This window comes from Meles meles, chromosome 2 (assembly GCF_922984935.1).
Source record: "Meles meles chromosome 2, mMelMel3.1 paternal haplotype, whole genome shotgun sequence".
NCBI lineage: Eukaryota > Metazoa > Chordata > Mammalia > Carnivora > Mustelidae > Meles > Meles meles.
This window is the reverse complement of record NC_060067.1, coordinates 4,920,201-4,945,249: the sequence shown is the minus strand read 5'-3', so window position 1 is coordinate 4,945,249 and position 25,049 is coordinate 4,920,201. Positions and strand designations below refer to the sequence as shown.

Here is a 25,049-nt window from a genome sequence, read left to right as displayed (position 1 = left end):
ACACACACACACACACATCCCACATCATTTTTATCCATTGATTGATGGACACTTGGGCTACTTCCAGAATTTGGCTCTTGTAAAGAATGCTGCAGTAAAGATAGGGATGCATATATGTTTTTGAATTAGTGTTTTCATACTCTATGTGAGAATACCCAGTAGTGAAATTCGTGGATCATATGGTAATTCTGTTTTTAATTTTTTTCTATTTTTCATTTTTTGAGGCACCTCCACATGGTCTTCTGCAGTGTCTATACCAGTTTACAGTCACTAGTGGCGCTTGAGGTTTCCTTCGTCTTTATATCCTCGCCGACACTTCTTTCTTGTGTTCTGGACTTTAGCTATTCCGACAGCTGTGAGGTGTTATTTCTTTATAGTTTCAGTTTGCTTTTTGCTGATGATGAGTGACATTGAGTATATTTTCGTGTGTTTGTTAGACATTTGTATGTCTTTTTTGGAGAAATGTCTGTTCATATCTCCTACCCATTTTTTTTCCATTTTATTTTATTTCTTTCCAGTGTTCCAAAAATCACTGTTTATGCACCTCACCCAGTGCTCATAATACCCACCACCAAGCTCACCCAACCCCCCACCCCACCCCCTCCAAACCCCTCAGGTTGTTTCTGAGTCCACAGTCTCTCATGGTTCGTCTCGCCCTCTGATTTCCCCCAACTCCCTTTTCCTCTCTGTCCCCCAGTATCCTCCATGTTATTCCTTATGCCCCACAAGTAAGTAAAACCATACGATACTTCACTCTCTCTGCTTGACTTATTTCACTCAGCATAATCTCTTCCAGTCCCGTCCATGTTGATACAAATTTGGGTATTCATCCTTTTTGATGGAGGCATAATGCTCTATTGTATAGATGGACCATATCTTCCTTATCCATTCATCCGTTGAAGGGCATCTTGGTTCTATCTACAGTTTGGCAACTGTGACCATTGCTGCTATGAACATTGGTTCTACCCATTTTTAATTGAAGTATTAGTATTATGTTTTGGGTGTGTGTGTGGAGTTGTGTAAGTTCTTTATGTATTTTGGATACTAACTCTTTACTGGATATGTCATTTGAAAATATCTGCTCCCATTCAGTAGGTCATCTTTTAGTTTTGTTGTTTCCTTTGCTGTGCAGAGGGTTTTATTTTGATGTAGTGTCTATGGTTTATTTTTGCTTTTGTTTCCCTTGCCTAAGGCGATATATCTAGAAAAGTGTTGCTGCTGCTGATGTCAAAGAAACTACTGCCTGTCTCTCTGTTAAGATTTTTATAGTTTCTTGTCTCACATTTAGTTTTTTTTTTTTTTTTAAGATGTATTTATTTATTTACATCTCTGGGGGAGATGTAAATAATACGTCTTTAATATGTCTCTGGGGGAGAGACGGTGGGAGTAGGAGAGAAGAGAGAGAATCTCATGTGGACTCCCCTCTGACTGTGGAGCCTGACGTGGGGCTTAATCCCATGACCGTGAGATCATGACCTGAGCTGAAACCCAGAGTTGGATGCTAAACCAATTGAGCCACCTCACATTTAGGTTTTTACTCATTTTGAATTTATTTTTGTGTCTGATGTAAGGTAGTGGTCCAGCTTCATTCTTTTGCATGTAGCTGTCCAGTTTTCCCAGCATTGTAATTTTGAAGAGATTGTCTTTTTCCCATTGCACATTGTTACCTCCTTTGTCAAAGATTAACTGACCATATAGTTATGGGTTTATTTCTGGACTTTCTGTTCTGTTCCATAGATCTGTCTGTTTTTGTGCCAGTATCGTATTATTTTGATTGCCACAGATTTATAGTATATCTTGAAATGTGGGATTGTGATACCACCAGTTTTGTTTTTCTTTTTCAAGATTGCTTTGACTATTCAGGGTCTTCTGTGGTTCCATACGAATTTTAGGATTATCTCTTCTAGTTATGTGGAAAATGCTATATTCTTTCCTCCGGGTCATGACTGTTTATTCCATCTAGTGTGGTTTCTATTTCAGTTTGAGTTCTTCATCTTTGATTGGCTTTATTTTATGCTTTCCATCCCTTTGTTAAGGGCCTTACTGAGATTCTCTACTCTTTTCTTAAGTGCAGTGACTTATCTTTATGATCCTTGCTTTACATTTTCTACCAGTTGTATTATTTATCTCCATTTTATTTAGTTCTCTTGCTATGATTTTGTCCTTTACTTTCATTTGGGACATATTCATCTGTTTGCTCATTTTGTCTTTCTGTGTCTGTTTTCATCTGTTGGAAAAGTCAGCTATGTCTTCTGTTCTTGAAAGTAGTGGCCTTATGAAGAGCAAGTCCTGTCGTGTGCTGCAGTGCGATGTCCCTGTTCATCAGAAATTGGCACTTCAGGCATGTCTCCTCTGAGTGTTGCGTGTGCCCCGCTGTTGTGGCTGAGCCATGTTTGCCTTCATTCCAGTCATCTGCAATGGCTCTCTTTGCCTCTTGTGGGCAGGGTTGGGTCTCTGTTGTTAGTGGGCCAGTCTGGGGACACTTGGGGCTTAAGTTGAGTCAGACCAGATGTTTGCTAGAGATGCAGTAGCACCTAACTGTAGCTGAGTGTGGGGGCAGGGTGATTGGTGCCAGCAAGGTCCAAGTTGAGAGGACTGGACCTCCAGCACCAGAGACTGAGGAAGGTTGTGTTGGAAGGGTCAGATCTGCAGAAGTGCTCTGGGTCGGGTTGCACAGTGTTAGCCAGATTTGTATGGGTCTTTTGTGGGAGGAGACCTGGATCAGAGGCGTGGATGGAAGGGACATGTCAGCAGGAGAACGGGGGGGGGGGGGGGGGGGGGGTGTGTGCACTGTTAGCAGGTTAGGTAGCAGGTGTTGGTGCTGCAACCAACAAAGGTGTTGGTGTGTTTATACTGCAGGTGAGACATGCAAATGGTGTCTGCCAATAATTTTGTTCCTGGAGAAGTCTCCCAAAGATCCCTACCTCTCCAGCACATGGTCTGAGATTTGTTTATTCAAACAAACCACCCTCTCGTACACCCCAGACTTTTTCAGACTGCTGCTTCTGTGCTGTATCTGCATGAAGGCTGTTTGTTTTGCTGTCTCTTTAATGGGGAGGACTCAGTTTCTCTTGCCCTTCTGGCTCCCTCCTGTCTCTCCCTCCTGTCTCTCCCATGAGCCTGCGGATTTTTAAAGTTCCAAGTGCTAAGCCTTGCTGATTGTAAGAACTCCTGAAATTCAGCTCCCCTGGTTTTCAAAGCCGAATGTTAGGGGGATTGGTCTTCCCTGTGTGGGCTGCCTGGTGTGAGAGTCTGTTTCTCTCCACTTTCTGGGCCCATCCATTTAGCTCCCAGCCATATCTCTGTCCTTCCTACTGCAAGTGGCCTTTTCTCTACATTTGGTTGTGGAGAGTCTGTTCTGCCAGGCTTTGGGTCATTTTCTGGGTTATTTATATTGAATCAGCGATCAGCTAGTTGTATTCCTGGGATGAGGTGAGCTTATGGTCCTCTTACCTTGCCATCTTCCCCAGAAGTCTCCTGATGTTATGATGTTGTTATTTTTGTGCATGTCTCTTAGTACACATGTGCAGGAGTTTCTCTGGGGCATATTCCCAGAAGTGGAATTACTGCATCATTGATATGCGTATGCCCAGCTCATTGAATTATGCCATATTTTTTTCCAAAGTGGTATTCCAATTCATACTCTTATTTACTATGTGTAAAATTTACCCTTACTTAACATTTTCAGCAATCCCAGACTTTTTCTAAAAAGTTGCCAATCCGATATATGTAACACATTGCTACTTAAATGATTGGATCTAGAAACTGTTACCTTCCACAATTTAATCAAAGCACTGCTTGCTTTACTGATAGGTCCTGTGAAAAAAAATATTGTCAGCTTTAGTGAATAATATACTTAGTGATGTGGTTGATTTACATACTGGTGTAATTTTAATTTACAGGCCAACGGACTACTCTTTAAATAGCACTGTGGAATGATATTTTATTGCGGTTTAATATTCACCTGATTACAAATAAGATTGTGCATTTTCCCATACATTCATGTATCATTTGTGTTTTCTGTTAAATTAGAAACTTGCTCATCTCTTTTATTTTTTGGATTTATCTTACATATTCTGGATATTAATCCTTTGTTATATAGGTTGCAATTCTGTTCTCCCAGTTTTTGGCTTGGCTTTCACTTTCTTTAATAGGTGTTCTTAACACTAATAAGTTACTTTTTGGCTAGTGATTTTGGGTTTTGTTTGTGAAATTGTTCCCTCCCAAACAGTGAGAAAAGACATTTTCCTGTTCTGAAAGCCTTTAGTTTTGCCATTCAGATGTAAATCCTTAGTCCATCTAGATTTGAGTGTATGTGGTGTGAGATAGGGATCCAAACATGCTCTTTTCCCTATGGATAGTCCCTTTCCTTAACACCACTTAATTGAATTATTTGCACAGTGATTTGTAATAACATTTGTCATATTTCGGATATCCACATGTGTATGGGTTTGTTGCTGGGCTGTTTTTGTTTATTATTAGTTTGCTTTCCATAATTGTGCCAATAGCCAAGTGTCATAATTACCATAGCTTCAAAACAAGTTGCTATCTGGTAAGGCAGTTCTCTCCACTTTGCTATTCTTCAGAGTACCTTAGGCAACTCTGGAATAAAATTTGAATTATTAAAAAGAAATTCAGGAAAAAAAAAAGGGGGGCGCCTGGGTGGCTCAGTGGGTTAAAGCCTCTGCCTTCGGCTCAGGTCATGATCCCAGGGTCCTGGGATCGAGCCCCACGTTGGGCTCGCTGCTCCGCAGGGAGCCTGCTTCCTCCTCTCTCTCTGCCTGCCTCTCTGCCTAGTTGTGATTTCTCTCTGTCAAATAAATAAAATATTTTAAAAAAAAAAAGAAATTCAGGTTACATATATGTATTCCATAATAGTAGAGCTAACATACTCTGTTGAACCTGAACTGGATTAAGTTGAAAATAAGTGAAGACACGGGTGCCTGATAGACTCAGTTGGTAGAGCATGTAACCTTCGACCTTGGGGTTGTAAGTTTAAGCCCCATGTTGGGTGTAGAGATTACTTAAAAATAAAATCTAAAAAAAAAAGTAAATGAAGACAGAATTTTTCAGCTAGTTGTTTAATTGGCTTTAGTTTCAAGAATTGTAGTTTCTACTCTTACATTTTTTTGTTTTTAAGATTTATTTATTTATTTGAGAGAGAAAGAGCATAAGGGGGAGGAGCAGAAGGTGAGGGAGAGTATCCCAAGCCGACTCCACACCCAGCAGCACGGAGTTGGATGCCGGACTTGATCCTCTGACCCTGAGATCACGATTTGAGCTGAAACCAAGTGTTGGATGCTTAACTGACTGGGCCACCCAGGCACTGCCGCTGTTATACTTTTTAAAGAATGGTTGAGAGTGACTGTTTTTGTTTTGGAAAACATTCATTAAGGATGTAAAATTATGGATATAATGGTTAATATTAATATTTTACATGTTTTTTTCTTTCAAGTCTTGATACTTCATCAAAAGCATAGTCTTTTCAAGTTGGCTTATCAGACACCTCTTTATCCTTGTTCTATATGTGTTCAGGAGCCCAGCAGACATTTTGCTGCTGCTACAAAGTAAGTATTTTTTTTAATTAATTTTCTTTGCTTTCATTTAAAATTTTGATGAAAAAACATTATGCTTTATCTCTTAAAGATGTACATGGACATACAGTTGTGCAAGTTTATTATCTCTGCTTTTATGACCTTTTGTAGTTGTAAAGGAAAATACGACTTACTGTAGTAATACTTAACATTTATTGAACACTGACATTCAGTGACTAATTTAATCTCTACACAGCTATTTCACGTGGAAGCTGTTGTTATTATGTTCTCTTTTTGAGTTGAAATGCATGACATGGAAATATTAACTTGCCTAGGTACACAGGGTAGTAAGTGTTGGAGCTAGGGCTTTGTGACATAATAAGAAATATTTGTACTGGTCTCTGCTTCCAGTTCTTGATACAGAGCTCCTAAAACTCCTGTAATCTGAGTGATAGGGTTGCTAGGAGCATCTGTTATTCTAATATTTGGTCTTTGACCCAGTTCCTGATACAGAGCTCCTAAAACCCTTGTAATTTTCTGGGTGACAGGAGCATCTTTTGTTTTAATAAGAAACTCTTGGTGGGCCCTTAGATGGAGCCTGGTCACCGGAAAGACTAAGCCATGATTAGGAGCTTTCAGCCCTACCTGTCATCCAGAGAAGAGAGAGGAGCTAGAGATTGAGTTCGTAATTGATCATGCCTCCATAAAATTCCCTGTACTGTGAGGTTCTAAAAGTTTCTGGATTGGTGAGCATATATATGTGCCCAAAGTGTGGTGCACGCAGACCCAACAGGGACAGAAACTCTTGTACTCCAGACTCTTCCGGACCTTGCCCTCTGTACCTTTGTATCATCTGTATCCTTTATCTTATCTTTTATCCTTTATCCTTTATCTTTATCCTGTATCTTTTATTATATAGTGAACATAAATGTTAAGTAAGTGTTTCTCTGAGTTCTCTGAGTTACTCTGGCAAGTTATGAAGTCTGTGGAGGGGGTCACAGGACCCCTTGATTTACAGCTACTGGGCCAGAAATACCAGAGGCCTGGAATTGCAGTTGGCATGTGAGGTGGGGGCAGTCTTAGGAACTCAGTCCTTAATTTGTGAGAGTGGATGCTAAATCCAGAGAGTATCAGAACTGTCTTCAGTTGTTGGATACTCAGCTTCTGTCAGGTAGTTGGTTGGTGTGGGAACAAAATCCACACATTTAGTGTCAGAATTGTTGTTGCTTATTTAACTGTATACCCTGTTCTACATCTTGCTTGCTTGCTTTTTACTTAACAGTATATCTTGGACATTGTTTCAGAGGAAGCTGTCTAGTTGTTGTTTTTTTTTTATTGAGATATAATTGATATATATTAGTGTCAGGTGTACAATCTAATAATTCAGTATTTGTATGTTTTGGGAAATGCTCACGAAGTAAGCCTGGTTAATATCTATCACTGTATAGAACTATTAGAGTTTGTTTTCTTGTGATGAGAACTTTTGAAGACTTAACTCTTCAGTAACTTTCAGAGAGACAATACAGTATTATCAACTGTAGTCACTATGCTGTACATTACATCCCATGGTTAGTTTTATAACTGGGATTTTGTTCTTTTGACCACTTTTACCCATTACACCCACCCCCACTCCTGCCTCTGGTAACCACCAGTCTGTTCCCTGCATCTGTGAATTCTTTTTTTTTTTTTTTTTAAGTATTTCATGTATAAATGAGATCATATGGCATTTGTTATTCTCTGACTTACTTCACTTAGCATAGTGCCTTTATAGTCCATCCATGCTGTCTCAAATGGCAAGATTTTATTCTTTTTTTACGACTGAATACTATTTCATTGTATATATGTACCATATTTTCTTTATCCATTCATTCGTTGATGGACACTTAGGTTGTTTCCATGTTTTGGCTATTGTAAATAATGCTGTAATGAGCATGCACATAATATTCCATTGTGTGGATATACCATAATTCATTAAACCACTTCCCTATTTCCCCCATGGCCCGTGTTTTTTTCAGTCTTTTGCTATAACGTGAATAATCATGTACATAGATCTTGCCAGAGATTATGAATGTATTTATAGTATAAACTCTGAGAAATAGAATTTTTGAATCAAAAGATGTGTACATTTATCATTTTGATTGGTAATAGGTAATAGTAAATTGCCTTTATAGAGATATTGCCAATTTATGTCCTTACCAGTGAATTACATTAGAATGTCTACTTTTCCATATACAGCATAGTTAAAATTTTTGAACTTTGCCACTTTGATAGGTAATAAATGGTATCATCAAGTTTTAATTTATATTTTTTTGTTATTATTGAGATTGTATATCTTTTTGTGTGTTTAAGAGCCATGTATATTTTGTTAACTTTCCTCTCTATTTCAGCTTTATGTATTCAGTATATGTGTTGCTAAAGCGAGAACTGTTTATTGTAAATTTTTGTTCACGTCCTATTCCAGTTCTTTGTTGTTGATTAGTAAGAGCTTTTTATATATAATAAATAAGCATATATCTGCATTATAACTTTATATTTTAACTGTTATGGTAGGGAAATGGACCAAGTGCTATGGGATCACAGATAAAATGTGAATTAAATCTACCTGAAGGAGGGTATGATAAGAAGTATTTGAGCTGGGTCCTAAAAGATGGAATTTTTCAGGGGGATTGAGAGAAAAGTATTTTAGTGGTACAGAAGCATGAGAGTGAATGATATGGACGAAATACAGTCCGCTAATGGCTTGAATATAGGATGAAGAGGGAGGTGCAGAAATGTAACTAGAAAGGAACCAAGGAACCTTCCTTTGAGTGTGGATAGTATCTGGATTCTTTTTTTTTTTTTTTTTAAGATTGTATTTATTTATTTGACAGACCGAGATCACAAGTAGGCAGAGAGGCAGGCACAGAGAGAGGAGGAACCAGGCTCCCTGCTGAGCAGAGAGCCCAATTTGGGGCTTGATCCCAGGACCCTGAGATGGTGACCTGAGCCGGAGAGGCTTAACCCACTGAGCCATCCAGGTGCCTCTAGTTTCTTTTTTGTTTTTGAGAAGTTGGAGGAGTACTGGTTGTACCAGTTTACATTCCCATCCTCATCCAGCAATGAAATTTTGGATATCATCAGTGTTTATTTATTTTTTCATCCTATTTCTAATTTATATCTTTTGCCTATTTTTCGGTTGGAATATTTATCTTTTTTCCTGATTTTTGAAAATATTTTTAAGGATATTCATTACTTTGAGAACATTTTATCTTTAAATGTTTCTTTTATTGAATAGAAATTTTTCATTTTATGTCTTACCCGTGCTCTGTTCCAGTGCAACTTTAAAAGCAATTTCACTTACCTAAAAAGGATAGTATAAGAAATACGCATACTTAAAAAAACCTGAAAAGTCATTTTTACAATTTTTTTTTCATGTCTGACAATGAGAATTATTCAGTAACTTGATGAGAATGATAGTATTCATAATTTTAGTTGTGGTTCTAAATTTTTTTAAGATTATTTATTTATTAGCGAGAGACAGTGTCCAAGTGTGCATGCATGCTGTGGGGAGGGACAGAGGGACAGGGGAGAGAGAATCCCAAGCAGACTCAGTGCTGAGTGTGGAGCCTGATGTGGGGCTTGATCTCATGATTCAGAGATCGCAACAGGAGCTGAAACCAAGAGTCGGATGCTTAACCAACTGTGCCACCCAGGTGCTCCAGTAGTTTTAATTTTTTAATGTACTGACTTTATAATATACTAGAAAATACTTTTTTTTTTTAAAGATTTTATTTATTTATCTGACAGAGAGATCACAAGTAGGCAGAGAGGCAGGCAGAGAGAAAGGAGGAAGCAGGCTCCCTGCGGAGCAGAGAGCCCGATGCGGGACTCGATCCCAGGACCCCGAGATCATGACCCGAGCCGAAGGCAGCGGCTTAAGAAAATACTTTTTATATGGAAAATTTTTTTTTTTTAATCAGGATCTGAGACAGGGTGGAGAGGCTTGTTCTTTTTTTCTTTTCTTTCTTTCTTTCTTTCTCTCTTTTTTTTTTTTTTTAAAGATTTCATTTGACAGAGAGAGAGAGACAGTGAGAGCAGGAACTCAAGCAGGAGGAGTGGGAGAGGGAGAAGCAGGCTTCTTGCTGAGCGGGGAGCCCAATGCGGGGCCTGATCCTAGGACCCTGGGCTCATGACCTGAGCCGAAGGCAGACGCATAATGACTGAGCTACTGAGGCCCCTGAGAGAAGCTTGTTCTTGCTTCTCTCGTCTCGTCAGTTTGAATCTCTTCATTTGTCCGTGTGTGTGCACATACTCATGGTTTGCCAGTGGCCGATACTGATTAAAAAAAAGTCCACTTTAGTCATCTCCGACTTTGGTTCTGTTTCTCCGTTAATAACAGGTGATGTATCTCAGAATTTTGTATTGACTGCCGGACATTTTGTGTAGAACAGTTGAAACCAAAGTACCTAGTATTTATGCCCAGGAATGCCCATGCCTGTTGTCACAGTGTTGAATCAGTCCAGTCCGAAGTCGAACTGGGTTTTGTTGTTGCTATGGTTACCACCAGCTTCAAATTTCTGTACTTTACCTTGTGCGTAGGATGGGGGCTGGGTTGCTTGGAAGGTTTTTCTGAGCGTTCCTGTTTTATGTTCTGTTTTCTGCCTTGCCCATGCAGCTGTGCCTTGGGGCAGAGTGTGTGTGTGTGTGTGTGTGTGTGTGTGTGTGTGTGTGTGTGTCTGTACTCTTTCTCCTTCCCTAGTGTGGATTGCTGTTGCTTTTTAGTGCTTGCTAGCCTGGAGATGGGTGCAGGAAAGATTCTCTGTTTTCCAAACCAGCTTTATCTTAAGTGGGCCCAGTATGGCTGGACCTTTGGGATGGGGTTTTCTCCGTATTTCTGTCCCTTCGCCCCGTGGTATTTGTCTGCTGCTGGTCTGTGCCAGAGTGTCCCGGCCCTTCCCCAGCTTTACTGTACTGGTGCAGGACTGGACTGTTTGCTGACCTGCCCTAAGGGTAGAAGTTTTCGTGTTTTTTTTCTTCTTTCTTTTCCCTATACCCATGGGTGTTTATCTGTGCCCTACATGGTTTCAGGATTGCATGCCTTTCTGGCAGCTAATCTGGCTAATCTCTGTGCCTGTACTCTTTAGGGAGACTTTCTAGTCTCTTGGCCTGCTCCAGTCTTTCCCAGGAGTGTCTGTGGGAGGTCTGTGGAAAGGGCCTACAAATTGAGTATGAACTCCTGTTGTGTGCAGATGTCCCAGGACTTTTGGTAGCTCCAACATTCTTACCTTCTTCCTCTTACACTCTACTGCAGGTGAGAGTGTCCTGAGTATGCACGCGGAGTGGGAGTAGGGAATGCTGGCTGATTCTTCTTGGATTTAATGCTGCTTGGTTGCCCTGTGATCTCAGCTTTGTGATGCAGTCGAGAAGAGTTGGGATTTTATCTGACAGTCTAGCTGTTAATACTCTTTCCAGTTTTTATTTTTTTTTAATTTTCATTTATTTGTATTATTGACTGGGTTTTACTCTTTTGGCTTTCACATTGTAAGCATAAGCAGAACTTACGCATTTAGTTTCATGAATGAGCCAGGGTCAGAGATAATAGTGAATTTATTTATAGGATTATACTGAGAAGTGAGATGTCCAGATGTTTGTATTCTATCAATGATTGCATGCCCTAAGAATTTTCTCTTCTGTTTAGTTCAGTTTAGTTTGACAGAAGTTGTGAATCACCATGCCCCCTCCACTTCTGTCCCCCAACTCCTCAATGTAAAGGGTTTTTCAGCCTTGAAGGGACTTGGCTCTCTGGGGTCACAGATCTTCAAAGGTCTTGAAGTGAACTTCATTATAGCACTGATTTTTTGTTTGTTTTATTTGAGTATGACATGGAATTATTTTTCCTTTCATGCTTTTGGACTTAAGGGACAGATGAGGCAGGGGAAGATTATTACCTTAGTATAATTATAATCTCTTATTACTCATTTAGTCTATATGGTTTGGGTACCCAGTAACTGCAGCTAAATTCTCTTTGATTCAGACTGCCAGGGATTTTTTCCCTCACCTTGGCAAAAACCTTTTTAGTATGATTTATTTTTATTCCCCAAGAATCATACTATTTAAGCTCTCCTGATAAGGCCTTACATAATTGCATGAACAACAGAGATCTTCTGGATATGATTCTCATGAATAGACAGTTTTTGAGGGTCATGGAAAACTGGCAGTGGGTCTATATAATTAATTATTGACAGATTTTGTTCAATTGTGTGGGGTTTTTTTTTTTTTTTTTTTTTAAAGATTGCAGCAATTTTTTTTTTTTTTAAGATTTTATTTATTTATTTGACAGAGAGACATCACAAGTAGATAGAGAGGCAGGCAGAGAGAGAGAGAGGGAAGCAGGCTCCCCGCTGAGCAGAGAGCCCGATGCGGGACTCGATCCCAGGACCCTGAGATCATGACCCGAGCCGAAGGCAGCGGCTTAACCCACTGAGCCACCCAGGCGCCCCTGTGTGGGGTTTTTTTTAAAGACTTATTTATTTATTTGACAGACAGAGATCACAAGTAAGCAGAGAGGCAGGCAGCGGTGGGTGGGGGAGGGGGGAGAAAGCAGGCTCCCTGCTGAGCAGAGAGCCCAATGCGGGACTCAATCCCAGGACCCTGAGATCATGACCTGAGCTGAAGGCAGAGGCTTAACCCACGAGCCACCCAGGCACTCCAGAAAGTGTTTTGTTTTGTTTTTTTTTAAAGGTTTTTTATTTATTTATTTGACAGAGAGAGAGATCACAAGTAGGCAGAGAGGCAGGCAGAGAGAGAGAGAGAGAGGGAAGCAGACTCCCCACTGAGCAGAGAGCCTGACATGGGACTCGATCCCAGGACCCTGAGATCATGACCTGAGCTGAAGACAGTGGCTTAACCCACTGAGCCACCCAGGTGCCCCCAGAAAGTGTTTTTTAAGAGTCCTATTTGATCTCTGTTATAATGATATTATGCTTTTTTTTTCCTTTAACTAAAACAGTGTTTCTTTTGTAACTTAAAAATATTTTTACTAAATCACCTCAGATATTTTACGAAACAAGGACCAAAGTATAAATAAATAAATTGCTGTATACTCAACTCACTCTATGTATGAAACTTCTGTTGGGTGTTTCATATATTAATTTTAAAATCATATTTTAGTCCCTGGGAATTTGATATTAATTGCAATTTAAATGAACAGGTTTGGCCATGATTAAAAATTTCGTGGTAAAATCAGCATTTATGGAAAGTAAGTCTGTAGGCTATAGCTAGGACAGTAACTTGTTTTGTTTATGTTAGATGTTGGTATTTTACCAAACATGCTCTTCAGATTCCTCCTTTTATTGGCCTCCCTATTCTTTCACCAAACATAAAATAGAACTGTGATTTCTCCAGTCTGAAAGATTGGGAGTTTTGTGGAGTACTTCCAGAATAGTTACTGAGGCATGTTGCATCCATCCACTTGGACACCTGCGTACACTTGTCATCAGTCCAGAAGGACACCTGTGCCCCATTAAAAATGAGCATTGTCATTATCTGCTGTTCTGTTGAACTGCTTATTAGCTGGGAGGATGCTGTTAGTTGTGGGAGTAAGGATTCACTGAGGACAAAAAAGTGAGAATGGAATTATACATTGCATTGAATTTTGAGTTTCTTTTTAAAAAATTTATTTTATTGTCATCGATTTTCTTTCACATAAATTCTGTAGGATTTATGTATTAGTTTTCTGTTAACATATTACCACAAACTTTGTGGTTTAAAACATCAAAAATTTTTATCCTGTAGTTCTATAGGTCAAATCTTTCATGGATCTCACTGGGTAAAATCAAGGTGTCAGCAGGGCTTCCTTCCTCTCTAGAAGCTCTAGGGGAAAATCTGTTTCTTCTCCATTCCTACTTTTAAGAGGCTACCCACATTCCTGGGCTTGTAGCCCCCTTCCTCCATCTTCAAAGCTAGGAATGGCAGATTCCCTTTCACACTCAAATTTCTTCTGTCTCTTCCCATCTCTTTCAGATGTAGGTGGGAAGTTTCTCTGCTTTCAAGGACATGTGTGATTAGATGGCTGCCTGGATTCTGCATCTCAAAGTCTTTGGTCCTAAGCACATCTGCAAAGCCTTTTTTGCCAAGTAGATATAACATCCTTGGAAAGCCATTATTTTACCCACAACAGGACTCAAACCCTTTTCTAGAAATACTACTTAACTGATTTAAAACTCTGTGGATAAAAGATTATAGGTGTGATTTGAAATAGTGTTGAGAAAATATATCATCTCTAGGTTTTTTTTTTTTCCTGTCTTCTTAGGTTGAAATTCTTATCTGCTCTTTCATCTTACCTGTTGAATGGATTTTCCTAGATATTTAGTAAATACCTTGTTAGCCCGTTTGTTATCTATCAGACCACTCAAGAACTCTTGTCCTTGGCCACCGTCTGTGGCTCCGCTGATCTAAGCTCGGTTAGGGTGTGTGTCTCCTAGGACTTTGGCCGGGCTTGCTGTGCATCTCTGAGTCTGGTGTCACTTGTGAATTGTCCTGTCTAGCCTGGGGCTCTGTGGGGGCAACTCTGTTTCAGTATCTCTTTTTCTCCTGCCTTCGGCTGGCACAAGCATGTTCTTGTGGAAATGGCAGAAATACAAGCATGCGAGTGGAACATGAAGCTTCTTATCCGCCTGAGCTTAGGGCAGGGGAACTATCACTTTTGCTTTATTATATTGGCCAGACTAGTCACATGACCAGAGTGCTGGGAGGCCTTGAGTGAGGGGATAAAGATTGGGTCAGCCCCACCCTCATCTCCGAATACCCCCCTCACAAGAAACCTGTTTTGCCTTCTTTATTTTTGGTCTCAATGGTACTACGGTATATCGGGTCACCCAAGCCAGAAACACAGGACATGTAGTATAAAAATAGTCTTTTTTCATCATTTTTCTGCACTGTTTATGAATATCTAATGTCTCATCTTCTCCAGCCTATTACCATCACTGTTCTAGAGGCTGTCCTAGCTCCTTGAGAAGAAGAGAGGGATTAGTCTTTATGTCGTCTCCCGTCCAGCTTCCCTCTACTCTGTCTCTTAACTGTGGCTGGAATACTCTGCGGGAAATACAGGTGTCACTCCTGTTTCGTGGCTTCTCACTGCCTCGAGTGAAGGCCTTTTCTGATCGAGGTTCTCCAGCCCCGTCTTCTGATGTTTCTAGCCTTCTGTTTCGCCCTGTAGTTCAGGAGTCAGCAAAATACGTCCAGTGGGCCAGAAAATCTGTTCTACCATTTACTTTTGCATGGCTCATGAACATGGTTCTTATGTTTTTAAGTGTTTGGACAAAAAAAGAAAAAACAGTATTTTGTGACATATGCAAATTAGGAAATTTAAGCCATTTGTTCATAAATAAAGTTTTTGTTATGATAAAAAAACTATCATAAATAAAGTTTTATTGGAACATGGCTACACTCATTCATTTTCTAATGTCTATGGCTGCTTTCACATTACAGTGGCATAATTGAAATATTAAGATAAGAGACTATAAACTATTTGCTGACTGGTCCCTTAGAGAAAAAAGTCTTGCTCCCGTCAGCTCTCATCAGTTAGCGTTTATAATAGCTCTCCTTATATACTTGTATTCTGTTTCATGACTCAGTACTTTTTTTTTTTTTTTTAAGATTTTTATTTATTTATTTGACAGAGATCACAAATAGGCAGAGAGGCAGGCAGAGAGAGAAGGGGAAGCAGGCTCCCTGCTGAGCAGAGAGCCCAATGCGGGGCTCGATCCCAGGACCCTGAGATCATGACCTGAGCCAAAGGCAGAGGCTTTAACCCACTGAGCCACCCAGGCGTCCCATGACTCAGTACTTTTTATTATGTTGTTTCTTTGCCTGGCTAGCTCTCCTTTTTAAGATAATAGCTTTATTGAGATCCAATTTACATACTATACAATTCACTCATGTAAAGTGTATAATTCGGCGGTTTTTAGTATATTCACACTTTTGCCACCATCACGGTGTCATTTTTAGAATATTTTTGTTAACTTCCCCTAAAACCTCATGCCCATTGGCAGTTACACCCCATTTTTCTACCTCCCTCTTCCAGCCTTAAACAATCACTAAATCTACTTGCAGTTTCTGTGCATTTGCCCATTCTTGATGTCTCATACAAATGGAACCATAAAATATGTGATCTTTTGTGACTGGCTTCTTTCACTGGCATAATGTTTTCAAAGTTTATACTTACTGTAGCTTGTATCAGTGCTTCATTCCTTTACTGCTGATTAGTATTTAAGGTGTGGATATATCACATTTTTGTATCTGTTCATCTGGGTTATTGGACATTTAGGTTGTTTTCAGTTTTTGACTACTATGAGTAATGCTGCAAAATGAAAATTTGTGTACATGATTTCACTGGTCAGATGTTTTTGTCTCACTTGGGTATGTACTTGGGCTAACTGTTCCTTATCCTTCAAGAATTGATATTAGAAAGTCAATCTCCTCTAGAACACTTCCTAACTTCCTAGACTGGATTTTTCTATGGCTCCAATGACATTCTGTCAAAGTAGTTACCCATTGTATTGAAATCTGTTTGCATGTCTGTCTCCTCTGTTTCTCTAAATTTTTGGAAAGCAGCATCAATGTGTTATCCAACTTTGCATCAACTGCAAACAGTATAAAAGTTCACTTACTATTTGTTCAACCAGAAACATTGTAAAGCTGTCTGTGGTTTTGAATTAAAATAAACTTTAAAAAAAAAAACCTTATCTTTTATTTTTTCTGCTTTAGAGATGCTTAACTGACTGAGTCACCCAGGCACCCCTATATTGTCTTAAAAACTTTTTTTCTTAGAACATGTATTGAGATAACTGATCTTCAATTTGTCTTTTTTTAAGGCCTGCAAAGAAAACGAAAAAAGGTGTGAAAGGCATAGCATCAGATGAGAAAAAAGATGAGATTGAAAAAATAAAGTCATACTCCTTCATGGAAGGTGAACCTGAGGATGATGTCTACTTAAAGCGCTTGTATCCAAGGCAGATATATGAGGTGGAGAAAGCAATTCAGTTACTTAAGAAATTTCAAATTCTAGACTTTACTCATCCAAAACAGGGTGTTTATCTTGATTTGACACTGGATATGGCACTGGAGAAGAAGGTACGTAGAGTCAACTAAGATGAATGTATTTGTGAGGAGGGGCTGTATGAACTGCTGTTTCTTAATTGCTTCCTGTAATAATTTTTGGGAAATCTTACGCTCTTTCTAGACTATGGGATGAAAAATTTTGTTTTTATTTTCCTTATTTAAAATTATGTTCAACATATTCTGCAGAGTCGCTGAACATTTATCTCCTACTCACCTGAAAAATCACTGGTATAAATTCAGCAAAAGTAGTGTTAAAAGTAATTGAGGTATTACTGTAACTTTGAAAAATGACTTAAGCTGCCCGTGTGTCCTGTTCCTGTTCTATAAATGAGGGTTTGAAATCAGAGTATGTTCCTTAGAGTCCTGTGTTGAGACTAAGTTTGCATGGGTAGGGTACCAAGCCCCTCACTCTTGCTTCAACCAAAATTTTTCTGCTTCATCTGTTTATGTGCAGTTCCTTGGATGACTTTTGATTATAAAACTCTAAAAGTAGTAAAAATACTGAATTAGACTTGAGGTCCGTTACAACTCTAAGTTTTGCCTCATTTAAGAGATCTAATTTTCGTGGAAATGGTATTTCAGTTTTTATTCTGAGGATGTCTTTTTTTGGTCAGACTAGAAGGTACAGATTTTTGAATACAATTTTAACAGCCTCAGCAACAACACTAGTTGGACGCTTGGGAGGAGGCCGTGTAGTGCTTACAAGCGTGGGCTCTGGAGTCAGATTACAGTACAGGTCAGAATCCTGGTGTCACTACTTCCTTGTTCTTTGACTTTGGGTTTCTGGTTTAACCTTTTCAGATCTATTTTTTCCACCTCTTTATAAATGGAGACAAAATGCTTAGTTCAGTTTTGAGGCTCTCCAGATGGGGACGCTGCCAGAACAGAAAGACCTTCCACTGTGGGTGAAAGCTCCCAAAGACTTGAAAGATCCTGAGGTGTTGCAGGTCCAGACGCAGCTCTCGGAAGCTCTGTTTGGCCCAGGTGGATCTCGAATCCCATACATCAAGCAAGTGAGCAAAGTCGTGCTCAAGCTAAAGATTCTGGAACCCTCGGACCTCACGGAGGTCGTGGTTTATGACTCTTACTTGTATAAGTTCAGGGCCAGGTTCATGCGCCAGTCCATGGCCGCATGGCACCATCAGCAGCAGGAACAAGGGATGCTCAAACTTGAGGATGCTGTGAAAGCCCTGGAGCTAGGTCCTTGGATGAAGTGGGGCCAGTTTGTAACCAGCTCACTTGCAATCAGGTTTAAAGAGGAAACTGTCTCTACAGCGGGACACAGCTGGAATGGATGAGGTCTGGTTGAACTTCTGTCCCAGCCTGGCAAGGAGAAACCAGCTGATGTTTGGGTCTCTGCCTTTGTCTCTGAGTCCTGATGTGCCCCCCCCCGCCAGGTTTGCTAATTAGAGAATAACATTTTTAAAAAATGCTCAGTTCATATAGTTTTTAAGAGGATTAAATGAGATAATGCATGTAAAGGACTTGGTAAGTGTTTAATAATCTCAACCAGCATTTACAGGAAACTTCTGTGTACCAGCCACAGTGCTAAGTGCTTTGCATGCATTTTCTCATTTAATCCTATAATAACCTCAAAAGAGGAAGCTGAGACAGAGAAACTGAAGTAACTTGTTCAAGGTCACAAAATAAGAGGTGGAGTTAGGATTTGAATCAAGGTCTATCTTAATTCTTAAGTTCTTATTTCTTAGAAGCAGTTTATACCAGCCATGCTGTAATTTGATTTTATAGCACAGTGTTATTGTTCGTTCTTTTTATTTTAAAAATGTTGTAAGTACCCAAGATGATCACTTTCTCAGTTAACCATTGCTATACTGTTGACCCTTGAATAACAGGTTCGAACTATGAGGATCCACTTACATGCAGAGTTTTTTGATAAAGACAGTACACTACTGTAAATGTGTTTTCCTTATTTTCTTAATAACATTTTCTTTTCTCTAGCCTTTGTCAAAAGAATATAGTATCTAATACACACAGCACACCAAATATGTGTTGGTTGACTTTATGTTATCGATAAGGCTTTTGGTCAGTAATAGGCTATTAGTAGTTAAGTTTGGGGGGAGTTAAAAGTTATATGCAGCTTTTCCACTGTGCTGGGGGTAGTTCCCCAACACCTGAGTTCTTTGGCTGTTGACTGTGGCTCATAATGAAGAGTTGTAGGACCACAAGTTTCATTTCATAAGTGAAAGCCGCTTGTAAACTATTAACACCGAAAGGATACTGTTGTCTTCCTAAGACACTTTTTGTTTTTGTTAGAGTGCTTATACAGCAAGCCAATATTCCCCCAGGGGATGCCTTAATTGTGATTGCTTGCCAGTGAAAAATTTACTGAAACTAGTTGTGACATGTTAATGGCAAAGGAATGCCAGTCAGTAAAACTGAGTTGCATGTCTGATGTCAAGTGTGCTTGAGAGTTTGTTCCTTTTTGTCTGAAAATAAATCCTCAGGAGGTTATCTCTACTCAAAATAAAGTTTTGCTAAAAATATAACCTTTCAATCTGTTTTAATTAGGGAACAACCCTGCTTCCCTTTTTTCTAGACCTTAAAACTGCACTGAAACTGTGGGCCTAGACTTCCCATGTGAAGTCTCTCTAAGTGATATGAGCCACAGTGCTCGACAGTTCCTTGACTAGAAAACTGAACAAAGACGTTCTGAGGCCCTGTAGCATCTCTGTCCATATTTGGATGCCTGAATGCATGCCATATATATATTTTGGATTTTCCAACTGACTTCCCAGGTATCTCTGAAAGTGGTGGGCAGTCCATGTTGTTTCAAATTAGACCCACTCAGAAGAGCCTTTCAGGCTTGGCGTTCTGTCTTAGGTTCAGGGTTAGTAGAGACCTACCGAGCAGATTAGCTGGATATTTTCTGTCATCCATTATGCACAGCTGTGCTCACGTCCTCCTTGATGGTGTCCAAAAAAAATGACACGTTCTTTTGAATTTAATTCAAGGTAGTGAACATTGATTGATATCTATCTACCATGTAGAAAGCATAATCCTGGGTGCTGGGGAAGATAGGGGTATGCGAACACGTCACTTACTGTATGACAGATTGTGCTGAATGGTGTAGAGATAGAAGCCAAGTGCTCTGGCCCTATGGAGGTGGGGAGAGAGATGCAGGTTTTCAATATGATTTCTTAGAAAAGAAATACAGTCTCTTATGCTTTAAATTGTAATCAGTGAATAGTTCTGGACTAGAGGACATATGGTAGAATGAAAACATTGAAAACAAAACATACCCGTTTTGTTTGTTATAGAGGTGAGGTATATAGAAAAGATGAATGAATTCTTCCATTGTTGTGTATTTAGAAAAGAGTGGAGCCGTTTGCCAGTGTTCTTCGTTTTCCATACCCATTCGTTTCAGAAATCAATAAAGTTGCTGTATTTACAGGGGTGAGTAACCTTTGTCAACTTTTCGTATCATTTTTTTTCCATATTCTGTAGGCTATTCATGTAGTCTTACTTTTCCCGTTTGAAGCAGTTAGATGACTTACTTGAGTTATGTCATTTGAGAAAGAGCTAAACCAGAATATTAATTTCATCATTATTAGTCTGCTACACTATATTTCTCACAAGAAACTGAAAAAAAAAAAAAAAAAGAGAATTTGTCCTGCTGGCTCTTGTTTCCTACTGAAAATATTCTCAAACAAAAACAATGAAATTATTGGGGCGCCTGGGTGGCTCAGTGGGTTAAAGCCTCTGCCTTCGGCTCAGGTCATGATCTCAGGGTCCTGGGATCAAGCCCTGCATCGATCGGGCTCTCTGCTCAGCGGGGAGCCTGCTTCCCCCTCTCCCTTTCTCTGCCTGCCTCTCTGCCTACTTGTGATCTCTATCTGTCAAATAAATGAAATTATTATTTTTTTAAAAGATTTTTATTTATTTATTTGACAGAGGAATAGCGTGCATGTACGCACGCAGGCACACAAGCAGGGGGAGCGGTGGCAGCTGGAGAGGGAGAAGCAGACTCCCTGCTGAGTAGGGAGCCCCCATGTGGGGCTCGATCCCAGGACCCTGAGATCATGACCTGAGTTGAAGACAGAGGCTTAAACCACTGAGCCACTCAGGCGCCCAATAAAATTATTTTACAGCAATGGGCTCAGTTAGTGCTGTGAAGACCTAGAAACCACACTTAAAAATACCTAGTCTGGAAAACCAGGAAATTGAGACTGTAACAAATAGAGTCATAAGGTTCTTTATCAGTCTTTTTGTATTACAAACATTTGTAATGTATTTATGAATTTGTTTTGTAGAGCGTTTTGATTTTTCTGTATCTGCTTCGCTTTCAAGAAAGAGATGATTTACTTTTTTTCCCCCAGACAAATGGAGAATATAGCTGTGGGAAACCTACAAAACCTGAGTGACTTAAGGGACTGATACATTTTCATAGTAAAATCAAATGGCATAAATGGAACATAGAAAATAACTAATACTGTATTTTTTTTTTGAATTTTCAGACAACTAGCTAAATTTTTTAAAGTTTTTAATTTTAGTTAGTTACCATATAGTGTTATATTAGTTTCAGGTGTACAATATAGTTTTGATTCTATCACTTCTTAAGTAATTTTTCCTCTTTGGTTTGATAAGATGTCTTCATTTAAGTTAGCAAAACTAAATATGCTTTAATCGTTTACTTTTGGAGGTGATTACTGACGGCATCAAAGAGTTAGAGTGAGCCCCGTCTTAGGTTCCTTGTATGTCATTTCAAATGTATTTCCTCATGTGTTACTCAAGAAATACCTTAGTCACCTACAAAGTAAACTTGTTCAAGAGACAGTATCTCTGATGTATCAGAATGAGAAATGATGGATTTTCACTTAAAAGTAAAAACCACAATTTTTACTTTGATGTTATTTCTTACAAAATACTTGAAATTAGACTGAATTTGTTTAAAGATTGATGTTCAAACTATTGTATTTTTGTAGAATGCATCCGAGATTAAAATAGCAGAAGAACATGGAGCTGCGTTTGCAGGAGGAATTAATCTGATTCAGAAGGTACAGTGTTGTCTTCATGTTCAGTAGTTACAGAAATTGTTATCTTTGCCATCCATTGATTGAGTTCATGTGGAACCTAACCGCTGTGCCTATATCTTTTGACAGACAGTTATAAAGCTTTGTAAAACAGGGAGAAAATTTCCTACTCTTTTGAGTCTTGAAATCAAGCTAAGAAAAAAACTAACCAACGGTCTGATATTAATTATGCTTGATTTATTTCATGACTTTTTTTAACCTCTTGCTTCCTATATGTTTGTGAGAGTTTTTGAGGGTAGACTGGAAAGGGCAGTATGACTCTTTGTGGTTTTAAATACGAGATTTAAGATGAAGTTTAAAAGGTAGCACTCATGAATATCACTGTTCATGTTTTGGAGATCAAATATTTGTTTTCCTTCTTGGAGTGAAAAATGTGATTAACTTTACAGATCACAAAGGATAGTATCTGACTCTGTAGTAATACAATACTTCTGATTACTCTTAACTTTTACTCTCCAGTGACTTCAGAGTGGCATAGGCTCAGCGTGAGGCAATGAGTGGTTATGGAACCTGCGTTGAGAAAGTAACAAAGAGTTTGTGGAGCTCGTTTGCAACCAGAATGATGTTTTTTTGTTTTGTTTTGTAAGGTGAGAAGAGGCATGGCTGTTGAATTTTGGGCGTTATATTTGAAAATACAAGAGATTTTCCTTAATACTGTCTAAAATTTTCTAAATTTAATTGAAGGTTATAGAAAACGGGGCACCTGGGTGGCTCAGTCAGTTGAGCGTCTGCCTTTGGCTCAGGTCATGATCCCAGGATTCTGGGATGGAGTCCTGTCAAGCTCCCTGCTCAGCTAACGCCGTCACCCCCCCCGCCCCGCCCATGCTCTCTTTCTCTCTCTGTTTTCAAATAAATAGATAAAATCTTAAAAAGAAAGAAAGAAAGTTATAGAAAACCTTTTTGTTTCTAGAACAGGAGAAAGTGATTTGAAACTTTCTCTTTGTTCCATATCTAGATTTTGATTTGAGGAAAGTGTGAACTAGGCTCTTCATTTGGGATGTACAAGAGTGCGTGTAGTTTGTTTTTTTCCACCCCGGTACTCTAAATGTGGTGGGGATTCTGGATTTTTAAGGAGAGTCCCCAAAATGGCATTTGGGAGTAGCACTAATGGAAAATACAAAGAGATTGTGCTTTCACTCAGACTCTGGGTCAAAGTCAGAGGGTGGTACCCAGTTCCTTGTGATGTATCATAAACTTTAATTTAATAAAATTATTAAAATTCTTTTAATTTTTAAAAAATAAGCAATACCACAGATTCTTTGGAATTAGAGAAAATAGAGCTTAGTTTCTGGAGCCCAGAAAAGTAACTGGTCTTATTAAATTAGTGTACTGCCTTCCATCTGTTTTTTCATTTTTTCTGAAAGCATAAGTGTGTCTTGTAGAACTGTCAAAACAACAATAGAGTTTAAATGAAGTTAAATGTTAAGCAAGAAATGTTTCCTTTCTCAAGGAAAAAATGGTAAGGGAACAGGATGTGTTCTGTAGAATTAAGTTTATTAAATAAAACATATTTGAAAAAGTAACCCAGATAAGAAAACCAAATACATTTTGAAATTATTTGGTAAATAGAATGTTCCAGGTACAGAATTTCTCTTTAAGCATACCAGTGGTGATTGATTACTAGAGAGAAAATGCCAGCTGTATAAGCATCACTAGCATAATCTTTCAGAGCTTATCCATGTTATTTTTTTATTTTTACTTTTCAGAGTTGTTTTTTTTTTTTTGTTTAACTGGATAGAGAGAGAGACAGAGAGTGCTCACACGAACAGGGCGAGGGGCAGAGGGAGAGGAAGAATCCTCAAGCAGAGTCTGCCCTGAGCTCAACACCTGAGCCAAAACTAAGAGTCAGCTGCCCAACCGACTGAGCCATCCAGGTGCCCCGCATCCATGTTATTTTTAGAAGTTATTCAGATTATGAGATAAATTCAAGACAGTTTTGGTAAATAGTATCATGGCTGTAATTTTTTTTTTACACGTTTCTGTATTTTTTAGTTAAGTTAAATACTGTTTTACTTAGCACTTATAAAATATAAATGTAGGATAAATTTACTGAACTAATAGTCATTTCCTAAGTAAGGCCTTTAATAAATTCATTTTGTTTCATAACTTCATTTTTACTTGTCTCTAAAGCATGGTTTTCATTTATATCATTTTATATTATTCCAAGAGGTGATCTTAAGGTTAACTATAACATAACTTTTAAACATAATTTTAAATTTAAAGAAGCATGTCATAAAATCCATATTGAAAGGTCTTAGAGTAGAAATTTCACATGCAATTCTTTGATGTTTCAAAATTGCATCTGTTTTCATATTTCTATGAATAAGAACCCTGAGGGCGCCTGGGTGGCTCAGTGGTTTAAGCCGCTGCCTTCGGCTCAGGTCATGATCTCAGGGTCCTGGGATCGAGTCCCGCATCAGGCTCTCTGCTCGGCAGGGAGCCTGCTTCCCTCTCACTCTCTTCTGCCTGCCTCTCTGCCTACTTGTGATCTCTCTCTGTCAAATAAATAAATAAAAAATCTTTAAAAAAAAAAAAAGAACCCTGGGTTCTGGAACCACATTGCATGTGTTTGAAATCTAGGTCTGCTTCTTTATAAGTGTACAGACTGACTAATCTGCCCTCAGCCCTCAGTTTCCTGTACGGTCAATATTGGTACTGGCCTCGTAGGGTTATTTTAAGGACTGGCTCATTTGACATGTTAGCAGATGCTTTGTACATGTGGTAAGTGCTCATCTAATGCAAGTTGTTACTGTTAAGGGGACCATAGTAAGTTATTCAGGGAGTAAAGAATTTGGAAAAAATAAGAATAATAACAGGAAGGTAAAATTCCAGAATCAGTGCTTAATTTTGCCATGGTGCAAGATTTTAGGGTTCACTGTGTAAGGCCAGACCACGTCTTTGAATGACATATTATGATAATACTGTGTGCAAAAAGAATCACTGGTGAAATACTTGTTGTCCAGGCAGTATTTTTCTAAAAAGTTTGCTTTTTTGTAATCAGCTAAATGTTATTGTAATCATTTTGTGAGCAACTACATGTTTAAATGGAATATATTACAGTAGTCTAATAATTATTTCGGATGTTTGCTTGAATTAATTAAAACTGTCTTTTAGAAATTGAATATTATTCCTTTTGCTATTAAAATGGAATTAGAGTGTGGATAAATAAATTATAAATGAATTTGTCTTTGACTATCCCACGCCTCTTTTATTTTTAGTTATTGGAGGCAAACAGAATTTTAGTTTCGGTTCTTTGTGAAAATAATTATAGATTAGTTCTCTTGATGCTCTAAATTTAGGAAAGCAGTGTGGTTGCTAGTGATTTGGTTGCTAGTGATTTGAGTGTTATTAATTTTACATATGA

At 38.8% G+C, this 25,049-nt stretch overlaps 2 protein-coding genes across 2 annotated transcripts in view; both read left to right on the top strand.

Moving 5' to 3' along the window:
* Nucleotides 1–25,049, top strand: part of MRPL1 (mitochondrial ribosomal protein L1) — a 102,258-nt gene that overhangs the window by 8,046 nt on the left and 69,163 nt on the right. The window contains exons 2-5 of the mRNA XM_045996550.1: nt 5,456–5,567; nt 16,388–16,646; nt 19,965–20,048; nt 21,578–21,649. Coding sequence (XP_045852506.1) covers nt 5,456–5,567; nt 16,388–16,646; nt 19,965–20,048; nt 21,578–21,649 — 527 coding nt within the window. The remainder of the gene's footprint in view (nt 1–5,455; nt 5,568–16,387; nt 16,647–19,964; nt 20,049–21,577; nt 21,650–25,049) is intronic.
* Nucleotides 16,688–18,839, top strand: LOC123935678 (developmental pluripotency-associated 5 protein-like). The gene has a single exon (XM_045996551.1). It carries the CDS (start codon nt 17,501–17,503, stop codon nt 17,930–17,932), a length of 432 nt encoding a protein of 143 aa, XP_045852507.1. The 5' UTR covers nt 16,688–17,500; the 3' UTR covers nt 17,933–18,839.

Excerpts from the sequence above, each read along its gene's own strand:
- LOC123935678 (XM_045996551.1), top strand. The coding sequence starts at position 17,501 with ATGGGGACGCTGCCAGAACAGAAAGACCTTCCACTGTGGGTGAAAGCT.